This window comes from Hyla sarda, chromosome 7 (genome assembly GCF_029499605.1).
Source record: "Hyla sarda isolate aHylSar1 chromosome 7, aHylSar1.hap1, whole genome shotgun sequence".
Classification (NCBI taxonomy): Eukaryota; Metazoa; Chordata; class Amphibia; order Anura; family Hylidae; genus Hyla; species Hyla sarda.
Window position 1 is genome coordinate 183,467,455 of NC_079195.1, and position 21,408 is coordinate 183,488,862.

Below are 21,408 nucleotides of genomic sequence, written 5' to 3' on the forward strand. Positions count from 1 at the left end.
CCCTGCCCATTAGGAAGCAGAGGTACAGAATGGCTTAATCACAATGTCTTGGTCATCATTGGCAAAACACAGTAAAAAATTATAGGTATCATGCAATTTGCATAGAGGTCAGGTGTTTAGGTGATATATATGAAGGATATCTGTTTTTCTATAAGCTATGGATAGTATTTAGTTATATCGTGTGCATTACAGAGCCGTAAATTGAAGATTTTTTTTTAACTCTAGTCTAAGCGGCAATTGGTTGTTATTCATTGATTTCTGGCCAGCATGTAATACTTCATTTCTAATATGGACAGTGACAACTTCTCCCACTGATAAGAGACAGTGTTGTTCTTTTTTCTTTTTTGGACAACTTATTTAAAAATCACAGACAGACGACATTTTTTACAGACATAATGGAGAACCATAATGAATCACAAAGAATATAAGTAATATATGCCCGTTGCTCAGAATGCTGATATGCACCCATTAGCTGCATTCAGTACGTTCATGCATTTAATCATTTGTGCAAGTTCCTCCAGTTTCAGTAAAATAACAAAAACTATTTTTTTTTTGGTTTTACGGACAGTGGAAAAAAATCCCTATTATTACGGATCAAAACTGATCACTGGGGTTTTTGGAAAGTAGATAAGATGACTCTTAGGTCACTCGTAGGACTTTTGGGGGACTACCCTTTAAACCTTGCTATCTCAGAAGCCCATTTTTAAGGTTAATTCTCAGTTAAAATTACTTATTTCCCTTCCTCAGGATATGTTAACTCCAATCTTCCTCCCCCACACGTTAATGGCCATATCGGGTCTTTGAATGGACTGACCGCTGGGGTCCTCCTTGATCTTGAGAAAAGAGACCTGGGTCTCTTGTTAGAATGGAGTGGTGAGTTGTGTATGTGAGCAGCTGCTCCATTAATTCTCTATGGGAGCAGCATTCCACTGTCTTCATGGCTCCCATACAGAATGAATGGAGTGGCTGCGCTTATGCCACTCCATTCTAATGGGAGACTTGGGTTCACATTCACGAGATCACAAAGGGCCTCAGCAGTCCCCCTCCCTCCCCCCCCCCAGATAGTTATAGATGTGCCGTGACTTATAGGGCTTTCCCAACTTGCAAAGTCATCCCTTATCCTAGGGATAGGGGATGACTGTGTGTTTGGAAAACCCCTTTAATGGGCTAGGTTATGTAACTGAACTTTTTAGACACTTATCCACAGCATAAGGGATACATTTCTGAATGCGGGGGGTCCAACTGCTGGGACCCCCGTGATCTCTGGTATGTGGCCCCGGCTATTTACACATCCTTGGTGCCTCTGGCCCCCACCTTCTTGGATGGACTCAAGTGACAGCCCACTCAGTCAACCACCAGCCACAGCGATGTCCTGCATCAGCCTGTGATCGGTTGAGTGGGCAATCACTTGCGTCCATCCAGGAAGGTGGGGGCCGGAGTGCACCAAGGATTGATAATTAGCTGGGGCACCATAGAAGAGATCGCAGACGAGGTCCCAGCGGTTGGACCCCTGCCTGATCAGACACTTATCCCCTATCCCCCTTGAAAAACTGTCTAAAAACAGTGGTGGTGCAAGGCTTGTACACCAGATTTTTAGTGCAGTTTGTGCCTTATTAATAATATATTTTCCCAGTCATTGTTAGGCCTTAGTACCCCCAGTAATATAACATGCGGGGTAGAAAATGATTTGTTTGTGGCTTTATGCATTCATTTGTAGGTATGCAGGAATGTTACTGCATTTTTAGACCAGTGTAACCTGCATTTTGGGTTTGGTGGGTTTTACGAGACAATAAATGTAGTTTCTGTGAGACATCGAACATTCCTAATCTCTCACATCATACAGGAAAATCAGGTCTTGGGCACACTGTGGACTGTGGATACACATGGGGGTTTATTGACATAACCTGTATTACTGTACACGTCATAGGCCTAGGTCCCATGGTTATAGGAAAGGAATATAACATACCGTATATACTGGAGTATAAGCCGTTCAGAATATAAGCCGAGGCCCCTAATTTCCCCCCAAAAACCTAGGAAAAGTTATTGACTTGACTATAAGTCTAGGGTGGGAAATACATCATCCCCCCTGTCATCAGCCCCCCCTGTCATCATCCAGACCCCCGTCATTAACACCTCCGTCATCATCACCCCCGTCATTATCACCCCCGTAATCATCCCCCCCTTCATCATCACCGCCTGTCAATCCCTTCGTCATCATCCAGACCCCCCTTTTGTTTTCTACTCACCTCCCCAGTTGTTGCTTTTTTGGTGGGAACAAAGGGTGAGCTGGTCCGGGCTGTCCATCTTCACCGGGAGGCCCTCTTCTCCGCTCCAGGCCGGCCACGGACTAGTGACGTTGCATTGACAACGACACGCAGGGACGTCCGTGCGCAGCAGACGTCCGTGACGTCCGGGGCATCCCGGCGCATGAACATCCCTGCACGATGACGTTAATGCAGCGTCACTAGTTCGGGGCCAGCCCGGAGCGGAAAAGAGGGCCTCCCGGTGAAGATGAACAGCCCGGAACGACTAACCCTCCCCACCGGACGGTCCCTGCAGCATAGATGGCCGAAGATGGATGGCCTGGCCCATCCCCTCACAGCTATGCCAGAAGCTTTTTTTTGTTTGTTTTTGTTCACTGGAGTATAAGCTGAGGGGAGCATTTTCAGCACGAAAAATCCACTCAGGTTATTTCCACACAGGTTCTGAGTTGAATCGGAGTAAAAACCTTGTGAATTTGGCTTCTCATTGTTTTCAATGGGAATCTACATCTACACAACCATCCCTGACCCAGGAAGTGTTTAATAGACAGGGATATGACACTCGAGGCCTACTAGTGCTTCACAAGCTCAACAAGGTTTTCCAGGTTTTCCAACCCTGTTGCTTACTAGAGTTATTTATGGGACAATATATAGTTGCAAATAGAACGTCACTATAGAATAGAGGTAATAGCATATGGATCTCATAGACCATTGGTCTTCAACCTGCGGACCTCCAGATGTTGCAAAACTACAACTCCCAGCATGCCCGGACAGCCGTTGGCTGTCCGGGCATGCTGGGAGTTGTAGTTTTGCTACATCTGGAGGTCCGCAGGTTGAAGACCACTGCCATAGACCATATAAAATTATGTGCGCTGATATGAATGTTTCTTATGTTTCAAGCTCCCTCTGCTCACCATGGGCACACTTGTTTAGTATATATGTGATCTCCAGTCATTATAATGCCCCATTTCCAAGTGGAATCTGTCTGAAAAAATTCAGCTTGGAAATTCCTTTGCAGCAGACTCCCATTGTTTTCAATAGAATTCTACTGCACCTTGCACATGGCAGAAGTTGCGTTTCCACACTCCGCAAAAAGAAATGACGCGTCAATCAAAAATGCATTGCCGTCTATGGAGATGGCACATTTCTGAGCGGTCCTAGTGGCGACTTGTTCTGCCGTTGCTAACGGTACCCTGGGGCACACCCACACTGCCGTTATTATGCTGAAAGAAATCCATTTACAGCAGACTCCCATTGTTTTCAGAGGGATTCTGCTGCTCTGTGCACACTGTGGATTTTCCGCGGCAAGAAGTACGTCCGAACATGTTCATTCCTTGGATGGGATTTTGCTGGACTGCATTGCCGTCTATGAGACACTGCACATCCATGCGATCATACCCTTGCAAGTGCAATGTCTGCAGTGTGAACAAGCCCATATTGGGCCAGAACATATACTGTATAGCAGTGGTCTCCAGACTGTGGACCACCAGCTGTTGCAAAACTACAACTCCTAGCACTCCCGGACAGCCAACGGAGTTGTAGTTTTGCAACAGCTGGAGGTCCTCAGTTTGAAGACCAGGGATGTACAGGGTTGACCACATCTACCAACATGTCTGCACTATTTAATACGGGGTATTGTAAGTTGATATAAAAGGGGTTGTCCAGGATAAGAAAAATGCTGCTTCTTTCTTGCAAAAACAGCACTACTCCAGTCTATAGGTCGTGTGTTGTACGAATTGACTTCAGTGGAGCCGAGCTGCAGTACCAGACGCAACCTGTGGACGGGAGTGGTGCTTTTTTTGTAAGAAAGAAGCAGAATTATTCTAATTCTGGACAACCCTTTTAAAGCAAGTAAGGTCAATTCTACTCTATATGTTATTGGTTGCCAAAGGTAACAAAATGAGGACTGTTTTCTAAGCTCACTACAGGGCGTTAGGCATCTGGATACCATCTCATTTATTATCAAACCCTGTGTAGAGGAGGGGTGCAGTTGCCCATAGCAACCAATCAGATCGCTTCTTTCATTTTTAAAGAGGCCCCTGAAAAATGAAAGCAGGGATCTGGCTGGTTGCTATGGGCAACTACATCACTCTTCCTCTACACTGGTTTTGATAAATCTTCCCCCCGCTTCATATTTTGGGGCCTTGTAGAATGCAAGTAAGTGGTATTTTGTCTGAGCCCAATTCCTATTTCTTGTGGATGCTGAATGCAGTCAGGAATTTTAATGCTTGTATGGAAACGCCCTTTAACTTCAACCCTTTTCTAATAAGAGGAGTTTATATATTTGTATTGGATCAGTACAGCGTACGCTCTTTTTGACCTTTTTTGTACATTTGTATATATTGTAGAATATTTAAAAAAAATACTAAATGAAGGAACAGACCCCTTCCCTTCCTTTCCCACTCGTGTAATCCTATTTTAATACATGCAACATGGGTCCAGTGGGCCGGTACAAGATTACAAGACAAGGGTCTTCTTTTCTTTCTTTTTTTTTCCAGAAATAGCACCACCCCTGCTCATGGGCAGTGTCTGGTATTGCAGTTCAGTTCCATTTACTTGAATCAGGAGAAGCTTTAATATCAAATACAAGGCCTGTGTAAAAAATTTCAGTTTCTGAAACAAAAATACACCCCTTTTTTTATAATCTATTACAGCCCGCTGTGGCCATGTTACATTTCTGTCCTTAAAGGGGATGTCTATCTTCAGTGTCCATCACCCACATGGCTGTAGGGAAATTACCTGGGCTCCCTTAGATACAATAACATGCTGTATCCTTCTACCAGGAATTGGGTATACCAGTTGGGTAACATTCGCCATGGAGCTGAATTTCACTTGAAAGTAGACATCCCCTTTAATAAAATGTTTCCTGGTTTTTCTTATCCACTTAGCTTTTTTAGGTCCACACTACGTTCCTGCCCCCCATTAATCGTATCTGTCGTCATCCCGCCGAAAACAGGTTGCCGACGGATATTGTGTTAGCCTACGTATACTGTACTGTTAACAGGGGCCGCGGACCCCATTGATTTTTATGGTTAAACAGAGTCACCTAGTGACGTATCTTCTATTTTTAACGGACTCAAAAACGGGGGCTGTTGTGCTTTTGAAATAACGTGTATGTCCTGATATGAGTCACTAGGTGATAGAAGTGAATGGGGTCCGCTGCTGCTGTTACCTATATATGTCAGGGAGGTAGGTAGTATGAACCAAGCCTCAGCGTTTAAAGGGGATTTTTCCCTTTTGCCCTCATGACATTATACCTGATCTCTCAGGCATATATAAAGGTGCATATACCTCCACAGAGAATATATGCATGCAGAGGTTACTACTCCTGCTCAGGTGTTTGCAGCACACTTCTGACTACAGCACCCCCGCAGGAAGGATAAGGAATAGCATGACATTTTTGTTTTCCCTGAAAACGCCCATGTGGATGAGTTAAAATGTCACAATTAGAGATGAGCGAGCTTACAGTAAATTCGATTTGTCACGAACTTCTCGGCTCGGCAGTTGATGACTTTTTCTTGCGGAAATGAGTTCAGCCTTCAGATGCTCCGGTGGGCTGGAAAAGGTGGATACAGTCCTAGGAAAGAGTCTCCTAGGACTGTATCCACCTTTTCCAGCCCACCGGAGCGCCGGAAAGCTGAACTAATTTATGCAGGAAAAGTCATCAACTGCCGAGCGGAGAAGTTCGTGACGAATCGAATTTACTGTAAAGTTCGCTCATCTCTAGTCACAATCATACCACAGTAAATATTGTTTAAGGCAGTGTTTCATAACCAGTGTGCTCCAGCTGTTACAAAACTACAACTCCCAGCATGCCCGGACAGCCAATGGCTGTCCGGGCATGCTGGGAGTTGTAGTTTTGCAGAAGCTTGGCAAACACTGGTTTGAGGTATCACCCTATTCTGAGCTTTCCTTTCTCTGACGTTTTACATGCTGCAGAAGAAGATCATGATTCTGATTTGCTGTGTGATCCTCATCATTATCACAGCGTCCACAATCGGAGGAATCTTCGCCTGAGGTGAGGGCGACAATGGGGTGGGGTAAAACTTAGCACTATATGAACTAGTCAATTCAATATTTATGTCGATATGTGTATATATTAAGTTATTATTGATTGTAACCTATGGCAGCGTGTATTACGCGGTAGTGGATGTATTTGGCGCTGCATTGACAATACTGTAGACTCCGTAAAGGGCGGATATCTGTTACATGAACTTTGAATAAACTCCTTAATAGCAAGATAAACCTATATGTAATGTAAACACGATTCTTCTATAGTGTTTGAGTGACAATGCAGCCTCTTCTCTAGTTACATCCAAAGCTGCATTAAAAATTCTACTGATACTGTAAAATGAACTCAGCCAATGTCCTAAAGTTAAATAGAACCGCCCTTACTTGGTGTCCAAAGGAGCAGCAACCGTGACACAGGTAAAGAGTAGTACAGAACATGTAATACCTCCCTGTACTGTAGGGGGCGCTACCAGACAGGAACTCAGTGCATACACTTCAGTAATACATTCTGATTGGTCAGTTCTTCCAGATCTGGACTGTCTGTAGTATTGTATGTTGAGTCTGAGCGAAATGTGAGCTACTTAATGTTGTTTTAAATGCAGCTTTGGTTGTGAATGGAGAAGAGAATGATAAAAAGTGAAGGAGCAGTGAAATTGGGCTTCTTACTTAATATAATTTGCCAATTCTTCTTCCCCCTCCCGCATTAAGATGTGGAACAATGTAAACTGGAGGAACATGTAACCAATATTAAGAAGATACTGGATTTAAAGAGACAGTGCTGGATATCGATTATTAAAGACTTTGTGAAACTATAAGTGTGTTGTGTGTTCAGTCCTAATTTTAAGTGAAATGTGAGATCGAACAAAAGGGTTAATGGAAAACTTAATACAGACCCAGATTTGTTCACTGATCTCAGTTGTAACCTAAGACAAAGTCGCTTCCTCCTGAGAAGAGAACGAGCATCATCAGGACGGCAGCGGGGGGATTGTTAGAAATGGGGGCTGATTTTATGGCTTTAGTCCAAAGCTACACAACCAGGGTGCCTCCAGCTGTTGCAAAACAACAACTCCCTGTATGCCCGGATAGCCTTCGGCTTTCCAAGCATGCTGGGAGTTGAGTTTTGCAACAGCTGGAGGCACCCTGGTTTTGAAAACACTACTTTAGTAAACTAATACACCGTTTCCTGTGGTTGAAGTGTACTTTTGGCACATGCACAATTCCTCCCAGTCATGGGCAGATCATATCCGTGGACCCCTATGAGCCTAATAGAAGCCATGACAATGAGGAAATACTGAACTTGCTTACATTACCACAATCGTGGATTGTTTCCCTTTCTAAAAGTGGATTCTCTTACATCCCTCTGATAAGATCGTTTTTGCTTTAGTCAAAACATATACAAAAAGGACATAGAATACAAATATGATGGCGTCAACGAGTCCTATATGTGTGTATTACCCATCCCTTAGGTCTAGCTGAACACAGGCAGGATAACCTTAGAAGCCCAAATGACACTGGTGCTGAGAACATGCTACATATCACTATAGTATATACACCACACGACATCTCACTATAGTATATACACCACACAACATCTCACTATAGTATATATACCACACATTAAAGGGGTTATCCAGGATTAGACAATATCAGCTTATTTCATGCAGAACACAGCGCCCTTTTGTCCTCGGTATATGTGTGTGCTATTGCAGCCCAGTTCCACTGAAATAAAAAGGAGCAGAGTTGTAATACCACACAGAACCTGAGGACAGATGTGTTGCTGTTTTTGGAAGCTGTGTTTTTCTAATTCTGGTTATCCCCTTTAATAACATCACTACAGTACAGTATATACTCTGCACTATTGTATTACAGTCTGAGGGTGACAGTGTTTCCTGGGGGGGGGGGGGGGGGTTGGAAGAACTATGAGCTGCAAACATTACACTAGAAACAGGTATTCTGTCCAGGAAAGGGATGAGTTTATAGAAAAGAAGTGTATACACACCAGGGCTCGACAAACCCAAGGCGCCAGGTTGCCATTTGCGCTGGTGCCTAGGTCTTTGATGGCCCTTTCCATATTGCCTCATGACTGCCAGAGTGCAGGTGTAAGGTGAGCAGGATGACAAGGGGAATAGCAGGGACCAGAAGAGGCCGCAGCAAGTTACACAGAGCGAAAACGATCCATGAAAGCTACCGCACACAGCAGTCCTGCAATGCTCTGCAGATCGGGGCTATGGAAAGACAAAAGGTGGTATATATTGAAGTGGCTACTAAAAGGAAGTCCAAAAAAACAATTGCCCCCGAGACCACTACTTTGTCTCCTTCATCTTCAGCCTTAGACGCTCTACATACATAGACGTGACGGATAGCAGCAGCTCTTTACCCCGGACACTGTCTGGTAGTTAGGATAAGGGTGCATTCACACCAAGTTTTGGACATTAACCCCTTCCCGACCCATGACATACATGTATGTCATGGGTCGGCTCCCATTCTATAACGTGGGGCCACAGCGTGGCCCCTCGTCATAGCGGGTCGGGCCCGGCCCCTAGCAACGGCCGGGACTCGTGGCTAATAACGCACAGCAGTGATCGCGGTGCTGCGCGCTATTAACCCTTTAGACGCGGCGTTCAAAGTTGAATGCCGCGTCTAAAGTGAAAGTAAACTAATGCCGGTTAGCTCAGGGAGCTGCTCGGGATCCCGAACAGCTTACATGACAGCCGGAGGATCCCTACCTGCCTCCATGCTGTCCGATCGCCGAATGACTGCTCAGTGCCTGAAGTCCGATTGCAATGGTTTCCTATGAGAAACCAGTGATCAATGTAAAAGATCAGTGTGTGCAGTGTTATAGGTCCCTATGGGAGCTATAACACTGCAAAAAAAAGTGGGAAAAAAAGTGAATAAAGATCATTTAACCCCTTCCCTAATAAAAGTTTGAATCACTCCCCTTTTCCTATTTAAAAAAAAACAAAAACTGTAAATAAAAATAAACATATGTGGTATCTTCGTGTGCGGAAATGTCCGAATTATAAAAATATATCATTAATTAAACCGCACGGTCAATGGCGTACACACAAAAAAATTGCAAAGTCCGTAAAAAGCGTATTTTTGGTCACTTTTTAAATCATGAAAAAATGAATAAAAAGCGATCAAAAAGTCTGATCATTACAAAAATGGTACCGCTAAAAACTTCAGATCACGACGCAAAAAATTAGCCCTCATACCGCCCCATACGCAGAAAAGTAAAAAAGGTATAGGGGTCAGAAGATGACAATTTTAAATGTATACATTTTCCTGCATGTAGTTATGATTTTTTCCAGAAGTACAATAAAAACAAACCTATATAAGTAGGGTATCATTTTAACCATATGGACCTACAAAATAAAGAGAAAGTGTAATTTTTACCGAAAAATTTACTGCGTAGAAACGGAAGCCTTCAAAAGTTGCAAAATTGTGTTTTTTCTTCAATTTTATCGCACAATGAATTTTTTTTCTGTTTCTCTGTCGATTTTTGGGTAAAATGACTGATTTAATTACAAAGCAGAATTGGTGGCACAAAAAATAAGCCATCATATGGATTTTTAGGTGCAAAATTGAAAGAGTTATGGTTTTTTAAAGGTAAGGAGGAAAAAACGAAAGTGCAAAAATGGAAAAACCCTGGGTCATGAAGGGGTTAAAAGGGTACTCCGGCCCTAAGGCATCTTATCCAATATCCAAAGGATAGGGCATAAGATGTCTGATCACGGGGGGTCCCGTCGCTGGGGACCCCTGCAATATCTCATGCAGACACCCACCTGCTAAGAGTGATGTTCGCTCCGTGTCTGAAGGGTCACGACTATGGGGCCAGTTTAGTGAAGCATACGGCTGACTGGCAGGACCCCCACCAATCAGGAGAATGGTAGTCCCCAATTTTCTATTGTTAATGCAGTAGTAGTGTACTGGCATAACCACAGCCCCGTTGACCATTTCTAGGACAGATAGTGACAGCTGAGCTTAATCTTTGTCAGGCCCAGAGCAGGGAACAGAATGGGACAATGCAAGTGATTGGACTCCCAGCAATCCCACATTCATCACTTTTCCTTAGGTCACAGAGCCTGTTAATGGGCACACATCTTTAATGTTAAAGTTCAAATGTTTAATTTCAATATATAACAGTATGCAATAAGCTCCCCCTAGTGGCAGCTGAAGGCAGACAAAATGATATATTTTCACACTAGGGTTTTTGTTGCTCTGAATCAGAATAAAAAAAATGGAGATCCAACCACTTTAAAGGTATTTTAAGAAACTAATGAGCACAATATTTATGTCCAATGAACAAGTTGTTGAACCCCTATAGTGTACAGGGTAAGGGAAATGTACTGTCCCTCCAGGCCTGCTATGTATAAAACGTGTCATCCATGTCATCCCATATGGGACATCATCCTCAGGACCATTAAAGACATTTTTCTGAATTGTTTTATAGTATATGAAATGGCAGAATTAAAACATTTTTATCCAAAATTCTCATATGCCTTGTGACATACATTGCATTTTACAGCATTTACAACTATGGGATCAGTGTGCTGGTGTCTTATACACAGGCTTCCATTTTTATTTGTATCATTTGTTACAAATATCAGACATCTGGCATTATGTGAACAGTCCCCTCAGACACGATCCTTCAGGCAGCGCTTGCCCCAGTATCTGCCTTTAAAATGCAGATCATAAGGACTAAGATACTTCCGACAGCCCATCATGTTACGGGTCACCAGGCGCTCAAAAGTCCATGGATTCTGGTTATTTCTCTTCCTTTCCTCCAGCTCCTCCTGGAGCTCCTTCAAGGTTTCTCGGCTCACAGCTATTGCTGGGAATGGAAGCTTCTTGGCCACTTGATTCAGCACAGGCAAGACCTCAGCAAACTCACAGCGTCCCCCCACTTCCACAATGAGCTGGTCAGCTTTCACCGCGGTGACATAATGGTCCACAGCACCTTTCCCACCACCCATACGTTGGCCAAGTCCTTTCCGTGTGATGGGTTTGTGCGGAGCTTCTATCAACCAGTTGCTGAAAGTCGTGCGTGGGTCAAATTTTCGATTTAAAGTCAGACGCATCATTTCAAAGTGACCCCAATGTAAGTATCCACCTCCCAAAGCCTGTGCAAAAAAGAAATAAACCACAATCAACACACAATCTAAATTTCACATTAAAGAGGGTGTCCAGACAGTAAGCATATTTCTTACTGTTCTGTTGCTGGGCACATAAAGCAGTATACTTACCTGCCTTGCTGCTACCAGTTTTCCCAGCACCAGTCTCCACTTCAGTTCTCTTCATTAATAGTCCTAATGGCGTTCAATGAGGACAGAAAATCCCTGCTCAGTGACTGATAAGAATAGGCAGCATAGAGATCAGCCGCTGAACGGGCATTTCCTGTTTGCACGGAACGTCAGTGGAACTATACAAGAAAAAGACAACAGAGACCGGTACTGGTGGAGGAGCGGGGTAGGTTAGTATACCACTTTGTTATGTTTTATAAAGCCCCAACAGATTTTTTTTTTTTTTAAGTCTCTACCCTGACAACCCTTTTAACCCATCAGTATGTTTTTTGGGAGTGTGGGTGGAAACTAGAGAACCCTTACAAAAATTGTGCAAACAAAGTGAACATACAAGCTCCACACAGCTGCTGCCCTTGGTCACATGTAAATTCATGATTTCAGTAATGCAAGGAAACAAGGCTACATACTGAGCCACCATAGTATTCACCTTGCCAATCCCCACTGCTCCTATTTGGACATATGACCACAGCAGCCTATCACCACTGTAGCTAGTGATTGGCTGCAGCAGTCACATGTCTGTGTCCAGAGGGACCACAAGCCAGTGAGGGAGCTGGAAAGCATCAGAATGAGAGTAGTAAGAGGGATCGGTGAGTATTACTACTTCTGAAATATTTGTAAACATTTTGACCCTACCTAAATGTTCAGTAACAGGTGCTTTGCTTTACTTTATTTTTCCTTTGCTTTATTGTTGTCTTTGTTCACACAGAATAGAACTGCTTTTCAGTCCTGCCGGTTATCCTTGAAACAGACCAGTTAGCTGCCACCTGTCTGACAGCAGTGGGGAGCCTCAGTGTTCTATCTGAAGAGGATAGTACAGCCTCAAAATTCATTGTTCTAGTTCACATTATGGCAAACTAGACATTGGCCCTGATTTCCTATTGTAAATCCGACCTGTTTTGTCGGGTTGTGTCTGCACCAGAATTTGCACCAAAAATTAAAAAACCTGACCAACCCAAAAAAGGGGAGTGACAGCTGGGGAAAGGGGGTGTGGTCACTGAAAAGGGGATGTGCTCCTGACATTTTCAAAAAATCCCAACGTATTTACTAATGTTTCCATAAAAAATGTGATGGATTAGAGCTCTGGAAAACCCCACAGCCCAGAGCATGTTTAAAAAAAATAAAAGCAAAACGCAGGGAAACATTTGTAAATACAATAGAAAAACCTGTCAGTAATCAAAACCCACAAAGAAAACTCCACTCTTAGTAAATCAGGGCCATTATTTATGACTCAATCAGTCTAATTTTTAAACTACAAAAGGGGAGCGCCAAAGAGGAATCATACAGCATTTACCTTCTGGTTCTATCCTTCCATTAATAGAAGTGTAACCAAATCTGGTCTAAGGTGCCTAATGTTCATAGGCTGCTTGTGCATAGACCCTTACATACTCCCTGAATTTTGTGCACAGATGGCACCCTATCAAACACTTTTGCTAAGCCTCCAAAAATAGAGGTTTATGAATACAACATGGAATGGAGGTCTAACATTTTATAAAAGAATAAACAAAGAACACAAAAACCACTCCACCAGGCCATATACCACCATCCAATGAACCCATTACTATGTGTGCTATGTACACTTATGGCCGTAAACTTTGGCACCCCTGAAAATTAAGTATTTCTCACAGAAAAGGATTGCAGTAACACATGTTTTCCTATACATGTGTTTATTCCCTTTGTGTGTATTGGAACTAAACAAAAAAAAAAAAAAAGGGAGGAAAAAGAGCAAATTGGACATAATGTCACAAGAACTACAAAATGGTCTGGACAAAATTATTGGCACCCTTTCAAAATTGTGGAAAAATAAGATTGTTTCAAGCATGTGATGCTCCTTTAAACTCACCTGAGGCAATTAACAGGTGTGGGCAATATAAAAATCACACCAGAAAGCAGATAAAAAGGTGAGAAGTTCACTTAGTCTTTGCATTGTGTGTCTGTGTGTGCCACACTAAGCATGGACAACAGAAAGAGGAGAAGAAAACTGTCTGAGGACTTGAGAACCAAAATTGTGGAAAAATATCAACAATCTCAAGGTTACAAGTCCATCTCCAGAGATCTAGATTTGCCATTGTCCAAAGTGCGCAACATTATCAAGAAGTTTGCAACCCATGGCACTGTAGCTAATCTCCCTGGGCGTGGACGGAAGAGAAAAATTAATTAAAGGTGTCAACACAGGATAGTCCGTATGGTGGATAAGCAGCCCCAAACAAGTTGCAAAGATATTCAAGCTGTCCTGCAGGCTCATGAAGCATCAGTGTCAGCGCGAACTATCCGTCGACATTTAAATGAAATGAAAAGCTACGACAGGAGACCCAGGAGACCCCACTGCTGACACAGAGACATAAAAAAGCAAGACTACATTTTGCCAAAATCCTTCTGGGAAAATGTCTTGTGGACAGAAGAGACCAAGATAGAGCTTTTTGGTAAAGCACATCATTCTATTATTTACCGAAAAAAGGAATGAGGCCTACAAAGAAAAGACAAAGTACCTACAGTGAAATATGGTGGATGTTCAATGATGTTTTGGGGTTGTTTTGCTGCCTCTAGCACTGGGTGCCCTGAATGTGTACAAGACATCATGAAATCTGAGGATTACCAACGGATTTTGGGTCGCACTGTACATCCCAGTGTCAGAAAGCTGGGTTTGTGTCTGAGATCTTGGGTCTTCCAGCAGTACAATGACCCCAAACATAGGTCAAAAAGCCCCCAGAAATGGATGGCAACAAAGCGCTGGAGAGTTCTGAAGTGGCAGCAATGAGTCCAGATCTAAATCCCATTGAACACCTGTGGAGAGATCTTAAAATTGCTGTTGGGATAAGAGAGAACTGGAGCAGTTTGCGAAGGAAGAGTGATCAAACATTCCGGCTGAGAGGTGTAAGAAGCTTATTGATGGTTATAGGAAGCGACTGATTTCAGTTATTTTTTCCAATAGGTGTGCAACCAAATATTAAGTTAAGAGTGCCAGTACTTTTGTCCAGCCCATTTTTTGGGAGTTTAGTGTGACATTATGTCCAATTTGCTTTTTGTCCTTTTTTAGTTTAGTTCCAATACACAAAAAGGGAATAAACATGTGTATAGCAAAACATGTGTTACTGCAAACCTTTTCTGTGAGAAATACTTCATTTTCTTGAAAAATTTCAGGGGTGCCAACATTTACGGCCATGACTATGTGCAGATTAAAGGGGTTTTCTTCACGATAGCTATCAATATGTGAATAGTTGGGGTTTAACACCTTACACCCCTGTCAAACTGATATTTGCCATTCCAGAGTTATGGAGAGAAATCCTAATATGCAAATTATTGGATTTTCTTACCAAAATGCCATACTGCCCTTCATTGAACTCTAGACTGTGCAATGCTGGACCACGAATGTCCTTTAAACTCCTGGGGACCTTCACTACTTTTACAACATCTGGAACTTTGTTCATAAAGCGCAGTTTTGGTCGTTCCTTCATGCTGATTCCTAAGGAGAAACAACAGACAAGTAAGCCTGTGTATGAATATATCCAGCTGATATCACCACATACGTAAAATTATATTCCATATAACCCATGAGACAAGTGATAAAGTGGACTGCTGCATCTAAATGCTGGAAAAATCCCTACCGGCTAGCTCAGGGAGCTAATCTGGATCCACCGCAATGGGGTCCTGATCAGCTGAGAGGACAGGTAGAGGGCAGCCTCAGCAGCCTGTTATAATGGAGTCAATAACACTGATCAATGCTGTGCTTTGGCACATTTATGTACAAGACACTAGATTTTTTTTTAAAGTAGTAAAATAAAACAATTCCAATATAAATTGGGCATTGTTGTAAACTTATCGACTTACAGAAAAAAAAGATTAGGTGTCAATTTTTACCGCATAAGTGCATAGAATACCGAAGTATAATACCGAAACTGCATAGAAACCGAAGCCCCCAAAAATTGCATTTTTTTTATTTTGTTTGTTTCACAGTGGATTTGGTGGTAAAATGTGATAAAATGAAAAATCAAATGTGGCCTTAAAAGGGTAATCCTCCCCTAGACATCTTATCCCCCTATCCAAAAGGGGATCTCCGGCGAGGCACGCCAGACATCCAGTGGATGGAGAGAACTCCGATCCGTGCCGGATGACAGGTAACCACAGCCATCACGCCTCCTAAACTCATGTCTATGGGAGGAGGCGTGGCTATGTACTAGCAGTCACGCCCCCTACCATAGACATGAATGGAGGGGCGCGGTGTGACAAACAAGGAAGCTCGCAGCTTACATGTTCAGAATGCTGGGGCCCCGCCTCTATCATGTCTTGGGGTGGACAGCCTTCACGCCCCCTTTTATTGACATGAATGGAAGGGGCGTGGTGTCACAGCCACGGCCGATCGAACCCAGCATTCGGACAATAATGTTCAGAACGCCTGGTGCCTGCAGGGAGATAGTGGGGGTCCCAGCTGTTGGACCCCTGTGCGACCAGACATCTTATCCCCCTTTAAGTACCTTCATTTTTCAAATCTGACATGTCTCCAAAATTGTAATAACTTTGGAATTTCTTTACTGAGCGAAGCAATTCTGAGATACCCATGTTATATAGTTTTATTATGTTTTTTCCTTTTCACAACAAAAGTCTCTTTTTTCCCTTTTTTCTGTTGCCGTGTTCCGATAGCCATAACTTTATGTTCAACCCTATTGTGAGGGCATAATCTTTACGGGACGAGTTGTACTATTTATAATATATAACAGCGCTTCCAATTGAATGTTGCACTTTAAAGCTGCCAGGTATTAATTATGGATCCCTGTATTCTAGGGATGTCCCGATACCATTTTTTTAAGACCGAGTACGAGTACCGATACTTTAATTCTAGTACTCGCCGATACCAAGTACGAGTACTTATATTTTAAAGGGAATCTGACACCAGGGTGACCCGGTTTCTGGCGCTGTTTACCATATAATATGTGGGTCCTTGTTGTGTACAATGGAGGCGGCTGCTGTAGTATGAGCCAAGATTTCTCTCTTCTCCATTGGACAGAACAGGGAATTTGCATTGGTGGTGAGACCGATAACCACATGGTGAGCAGCGGCAGAAATAGGGTCACCTGCACTATCTACCCATAAATTCAAATTAGTGCAGGTGACTCTGCTGTAAGATGGTCTTCAATAGTAGGTATCATCCCCTTGCAGACATTAGCAGCAACCCCCCTGTAGACCGCAGCAGGGGCCCCCCCGTTTAGATCGCAGCAGGGGCCCCACCATTTAAACAGCAGCAGGGCCCCCCCCCCCCCGTTTAAACTGCAGCAGGCCCCCCCCCGTTTAAACAGCAGCAGGGGCCCCCCGGTAGACATTAGTAGAAGCCCCCCTCCTTGCAGGCAGCTCACCTCCTGTGTCGGGTGCTGCCGCTCCACTGTCCCGTTCTTCCGTCCTCCGGTCCGCATCATTTCGTCCTATGGAGGAGCATGTGACATATAAGTCACTCTGCTTCCTCCGTAGCGTTAAGCCGGGCGCAGGGGAGGAGGCGGAGTGACATGTGTGTCACATGCTCCTCCATAGGACAACATGATGCGGCCCGGAGGACGGAAGAACGGGACAGTGGAGCGGCAGCAGGTATCGGGCATGGTATCGGGGACATTAACCTGTTGGGACGAAGGGCGTATGAATACACCCTTGCGTCCTGGTACTTAAGGACAAAGGGCGTATCCATACGCCCGTGGGAATTTCAGTCCCCGCCGGGCGGGGACCGGGGTGACTGCTGGTATCTATCAGCAGGCACCCTGTGCCAGTGCCCAGGGGGGTCATTAGACCCCCCATGTCGGCGATCGGCGCAAATCGCAAGTGAATTCACACTTGCGATTTGTGCCGATTCCGGGTCATTACGGGTCTATGGTGACCCGGAATATAAGGGGGATCGTGGTTGTCTAAGACACCCACGATCCCCCTGTAGCGATAGGAGTGAGGTGGCAAGGGGTGCCACCCCTCCTATCTCTGCTATTGGTGGTCTAGACGCGACCACCAATAGCAGATCGGGGGCGGGGGGGGCTTTACTTTAGTTTTCCCCGTCATGCCCACCCACAATAGTCGGGCCAGAACGGGGAAAACGAAGAGGATCGGGCACCGACGTCCACTTACCCGTCCGGAGGCTGCGGGCGACTGTGATCAGCGGGCAGCGACGGAGATCTGCGGACGGTGTGCGGCAGAAGAGGACGGCTCCCTGGATGCGACGGAAGCCAGTGAGTTGCCTAGCAACATCTAGAGGGCTACAGTCTGAGACCACTATAGTGGTCTCTAGACTGTAGGCCTCAAGATGTTGCAAAACTACAACTCCCAGCATGCCCAGACAGCTGTTTGCTGTGTGGGCATGCTGGGATTTGTAGTTTTGCAACAGCTGGAGGTCTACAGTTTAGAGACCACTTCACAGTGATCTCTATACTGCCCTCTAGATCATGCAAAACTACAACTCCTAGCATGCCCACACAGCTGTTGGCTGTCTGGGCATGCTGGGAGTTGTAGTTTTGCAACATCTGGAGGTCCACAGTTTAAAGACCACTGTTCAGTGGTCTCTAAATTGTAGCACTCCAGATGTTGCAAAACTGCAAATCGCAGCATGCCCAAACAGCAAACAGCTGTCTCGGCATGCTGGGAGTTGTAGTTGTGTACCTCCAGCTGTTGCATAACTACATCTCCCAGCATGCCGTTCTGTGATCAGTACATGCTGGGAATTGTAGTTTTGCTACACCTGGAGGCACACTGGTTGGAAAACCTTCAGTTAGGTTTTAACTGAAGGTTTTCCAACCAGTGTGCCTCCAGCTGTTGCAAAACTACAACTCCCAGCATGCATGGTCTGTCAGTACATGCTGGGAGTTGTAGTTTTGCAACAGCTGGAGGCACACTGGTTGGAAAATACTGAGTTAGGTAACAGAACCTAACTCAGTATTTTCCAACCAGTGTGCCTCCAGCTGTTGCAAAACTACAACTCCCAGCATGCATGGTCTGTCAGTACATGCTGGGAGTTGTAGTTTTGAAACAGCTGGAGGTTTGCCCCCCATGTGAACGTACAGGGTACATTCACACAGGCAGGTTTACAGTAAGTTTCCTGCTTGAAGTATGAGCTGCGGCAAATTTTTCGCCGCAGCGCAAATTCCTAGCGGGAAACTCATCGTAACCCGCCAGTGTAAATGTACCCTAAAACACTACACTACACTACACTAACACATAATAAAACAATAAAACACTACATATACACCCCCTTACACTGTCCCCCCCCAATAAAAAATGAAAAACGTATTGTACGGCAGTGTTTCCAAAAAGGAGCCTCCAGCTGTTGCAAAACAACAACTCCACGCATTTCTGGACAGCCACTGACTGTCCAGGCATGCTGGGAGTTTAGCAACAGCTGGAGGCACCCTGTTTGGGAATCACTGGCGTAAAATACCCCTATGTCCACCCCTATGCAATCCATAATTTAGGCCTCAAATGCGCATGGCGCTCTCTCACTTCGGAGCCGTATTTCAAGGAAACAGTTTAGGGCAACATATGGGGTATCTCCGTACTCGGGAGAAATTACACTACAAATTTTGGGGGCTTTTTCTCCTTTTACCCCTTATGAAAAGGAAAAGTTGGGGTCTACACCAGCCTGTTAGTGTAAAAAAATTATTTTTTTAAACTAACATGCTGGTGTTGCCCTTTACTTTTTATTTTCACAAGAGGTCAAAGGAAAAAAAGAACCCCAAAATTTGTAACGCAATTTCTCCTGAGTACGGAAATACGCCATATGTGGGCGCAAAATGCTCTGTGGATGCACAACAAGGCTCAGGAGTGAGAGTGCACTATGTACACTTGAGGCCTAAATTGGTGATTTGCACAGGGGTGGCTGATTTTACAGCGGTTTTGACATAAACCTAAAAAAATAAATACCCACATGTGACCCCATTTTGGAAACTACACCCCTCACGGAATGTAACAAGGGGTACAGTGAGCATTTACGCCCCACAGGTGTCTGACAGATTTTTGGAACAGTGATCAGTGAAAATGAAAAATTTAATATTTTTGTTTGCACAGCCCACTGTTCCAAAGATCTGTCAAACGCCAGTAGGGTGTGAATACTCACTGTACCCCTTATTACATTCTGTGAGGGGTGTAGTTTCCAAAATGTGGTCACATGTGGGGGGGGGGGGCTTTGTAAATGCACATGGCCCCCGACTTCTATTCCAAACAAATTATCTCTCTAAAAGCTTAATGGCGCTCCTTCTCTTCTGAGCATTGTAGTTCGCTCGCAGTGCACTTGATGTCCAAACATGGGGTATTTCCATACTCAGAAGAAATGGGGTTACAAATTTTGGGGGGCATTTTCTCCTATTACCCCTTGTAAAAAAGTAAAATTTGTGGAAAAACCAGCATTTTAGTGAAAACATTTTTTTTTTCATTTACACATCCGACTTTAACAAAAAGTTGTCAAACACCTGTGGGGTGTTAAGGCTCACCGTACCCCTTGTTACATTACTTGAGGGGTGTAGTTTCCATAATAGTGTGCGATGTGGGGGGGGGGTTGCTGTCCTGGCACCATAGGGGCTTCCTAAATGGGACATGCCCCCCAAATACCATTTCAGAAAAACTCACTCTCCTAAATCCCATTGTTGCTCCTTCGTTTCTGAGCCCTCTAGTGCACCCGCCGAACATTTGACACACACATGAGGTATTTTCTTACTCGAGAGAAATTGGGTTACAAATTTTGAGAGGATTTTTTTCCTTTTACCCCTTGTAAAAATTCAAAAACTGGGTCTACAAGAACATGCGAGTGTAAAAAAGGAAGATTTTGAATTTTCTCCTTCACTTTGCTGCTATTCCTGTGAAACACCTAAAGGGTTAACACTAACTTACTGAATGTCATTTTGAATACTTTGAGGGGTGCAGTTTTTATAATGGGGTCATTTATGGGGTATTTCTAACCAGAAGACCCTTCAAATCCACTTCAAACCTGAACTGGTCCCTGAATAATTCAGATTTAGAAAATTTTGCGAAGTTTGAAAATTGCTGCTGAACTTTGAAGCCTCTGATGTCTTCCAAAAGTAAAAACATGTCAACTTTATGATGGAAACATAAAGCAGACATATTGTATATGTGAATCAATATATACATTTATTTGGAATGTCAATTTTCCTTACAAGCAGAGAGCTTCAAAGTTAGAAAAATGCAAAATTTTCACATTTTCTTCATCAAATTTTAGAATATTTCACCAAGAAATGATGTCTCCCAGACCGTTAAAACCGTTATTGGAACATTCAGGTTATACTGAAGGAAGGTGCCGCTACCCCTGAATTCAACATAAAGGTACCTCTTTAACCCTCAATAGAATCTCTACAAAAAAAGAAATCTCAAGGTAACATATTCATGGGAGTTCCGTGATATTACTACTTTTTCGGACTGCACGAGCGCTGGTGCAGAGCATTTCAACCAGTAGGGATCGACCGATATAGTTTTTTTTAGGGCCGATACCGATAATCTGTCACCTTTCAGGATGATAGCTGATAACTTATACCGATATTTCGGTATAAATTATCGGCTATTTCAACACCCCCCCACCCCCGGCAGGGCAGAAGCCGTTGCAGATCAATGATTTAAAGCGGGCGCTTTAAATCAATGAACTGCAGCGGCTTTTGCGGTGTCAGAGACCGCTGCTGCCGCCACCCGCTTCTCTCCCCCTGCCTGTCCTGGGGTCCTGAGTCTAACCACCACAGTTGCCCCATCACCGCCCCCCCCCCCCATATACCGCCGCCGCCCCTTCGCCTCCCCCCCATCCCCAGTGGTATAATTACCTGTTCACGGAGTCCGCGATCCTTCTGGCTTCGTCTGCGTCCTGCGCTGTCACTGTG

The 21,408-nt window shown here is 44.1% G+C and overlaps 2 protein-coding genes across 6 annotated transcripts in view; one reads left to right on the forward strand and one right to left on the reverse strand.

Moving 5' to 3' along the window:
• The window catches only part of STX3 (syntaxin 3), a 243,052-nt gene extending 236,018 nt beyond the window's left edge, over positions 1 to 7,034 (forward strand). Inside the window, exons 15-16 of one of the 4 annotated variants that reach the window (XR_008846538.1) lie at positions 6,201 to 6,279; positions 6,981 to 7,027. The gene's annotated coding sequence lies outside the window, so the exon portion shown is untranslated. Of the gene's footprint in view, positions 1 to 6,200; positions 6,286 to 6,980 lie in introns of those variants that run through there. The other 3 variants (XR_008846537.1, XR_008846536.1, XM_056531723.1) reach the window with 3 other exon arrangements.
• Positions 7,035 to 10,826: 3,792 nt separating this feature from the next.
• Positions 10,827 to 21,408, reverse strand: part of MRPL16 (mitochondrial ribosomal protein L16) — a 30,284-nt gene continuing 19,702 nt past the window's right edge. For both annotated transcript variants that reach the window (XM_056531737.1, XM_056531738.1), the window contains exons 3-4: positions 14,887 to 15,035; positions 10,827 to 11,395 (exon numbers count right to left, since the gene is read on the reverse strand). In XM_056531737.1, the coding sequence (XP_056387712.1) occupies positions 10,910 to 11,395; positions 14,887 to 15,035 (635 nt within the window). In that variant the 3' untranslated portion in view covers positions 10,827 to 10,909. The remainder of the gene's footprint in view (positions 11,396 to 14,886; positions 15,036 to 21,408) is intronic.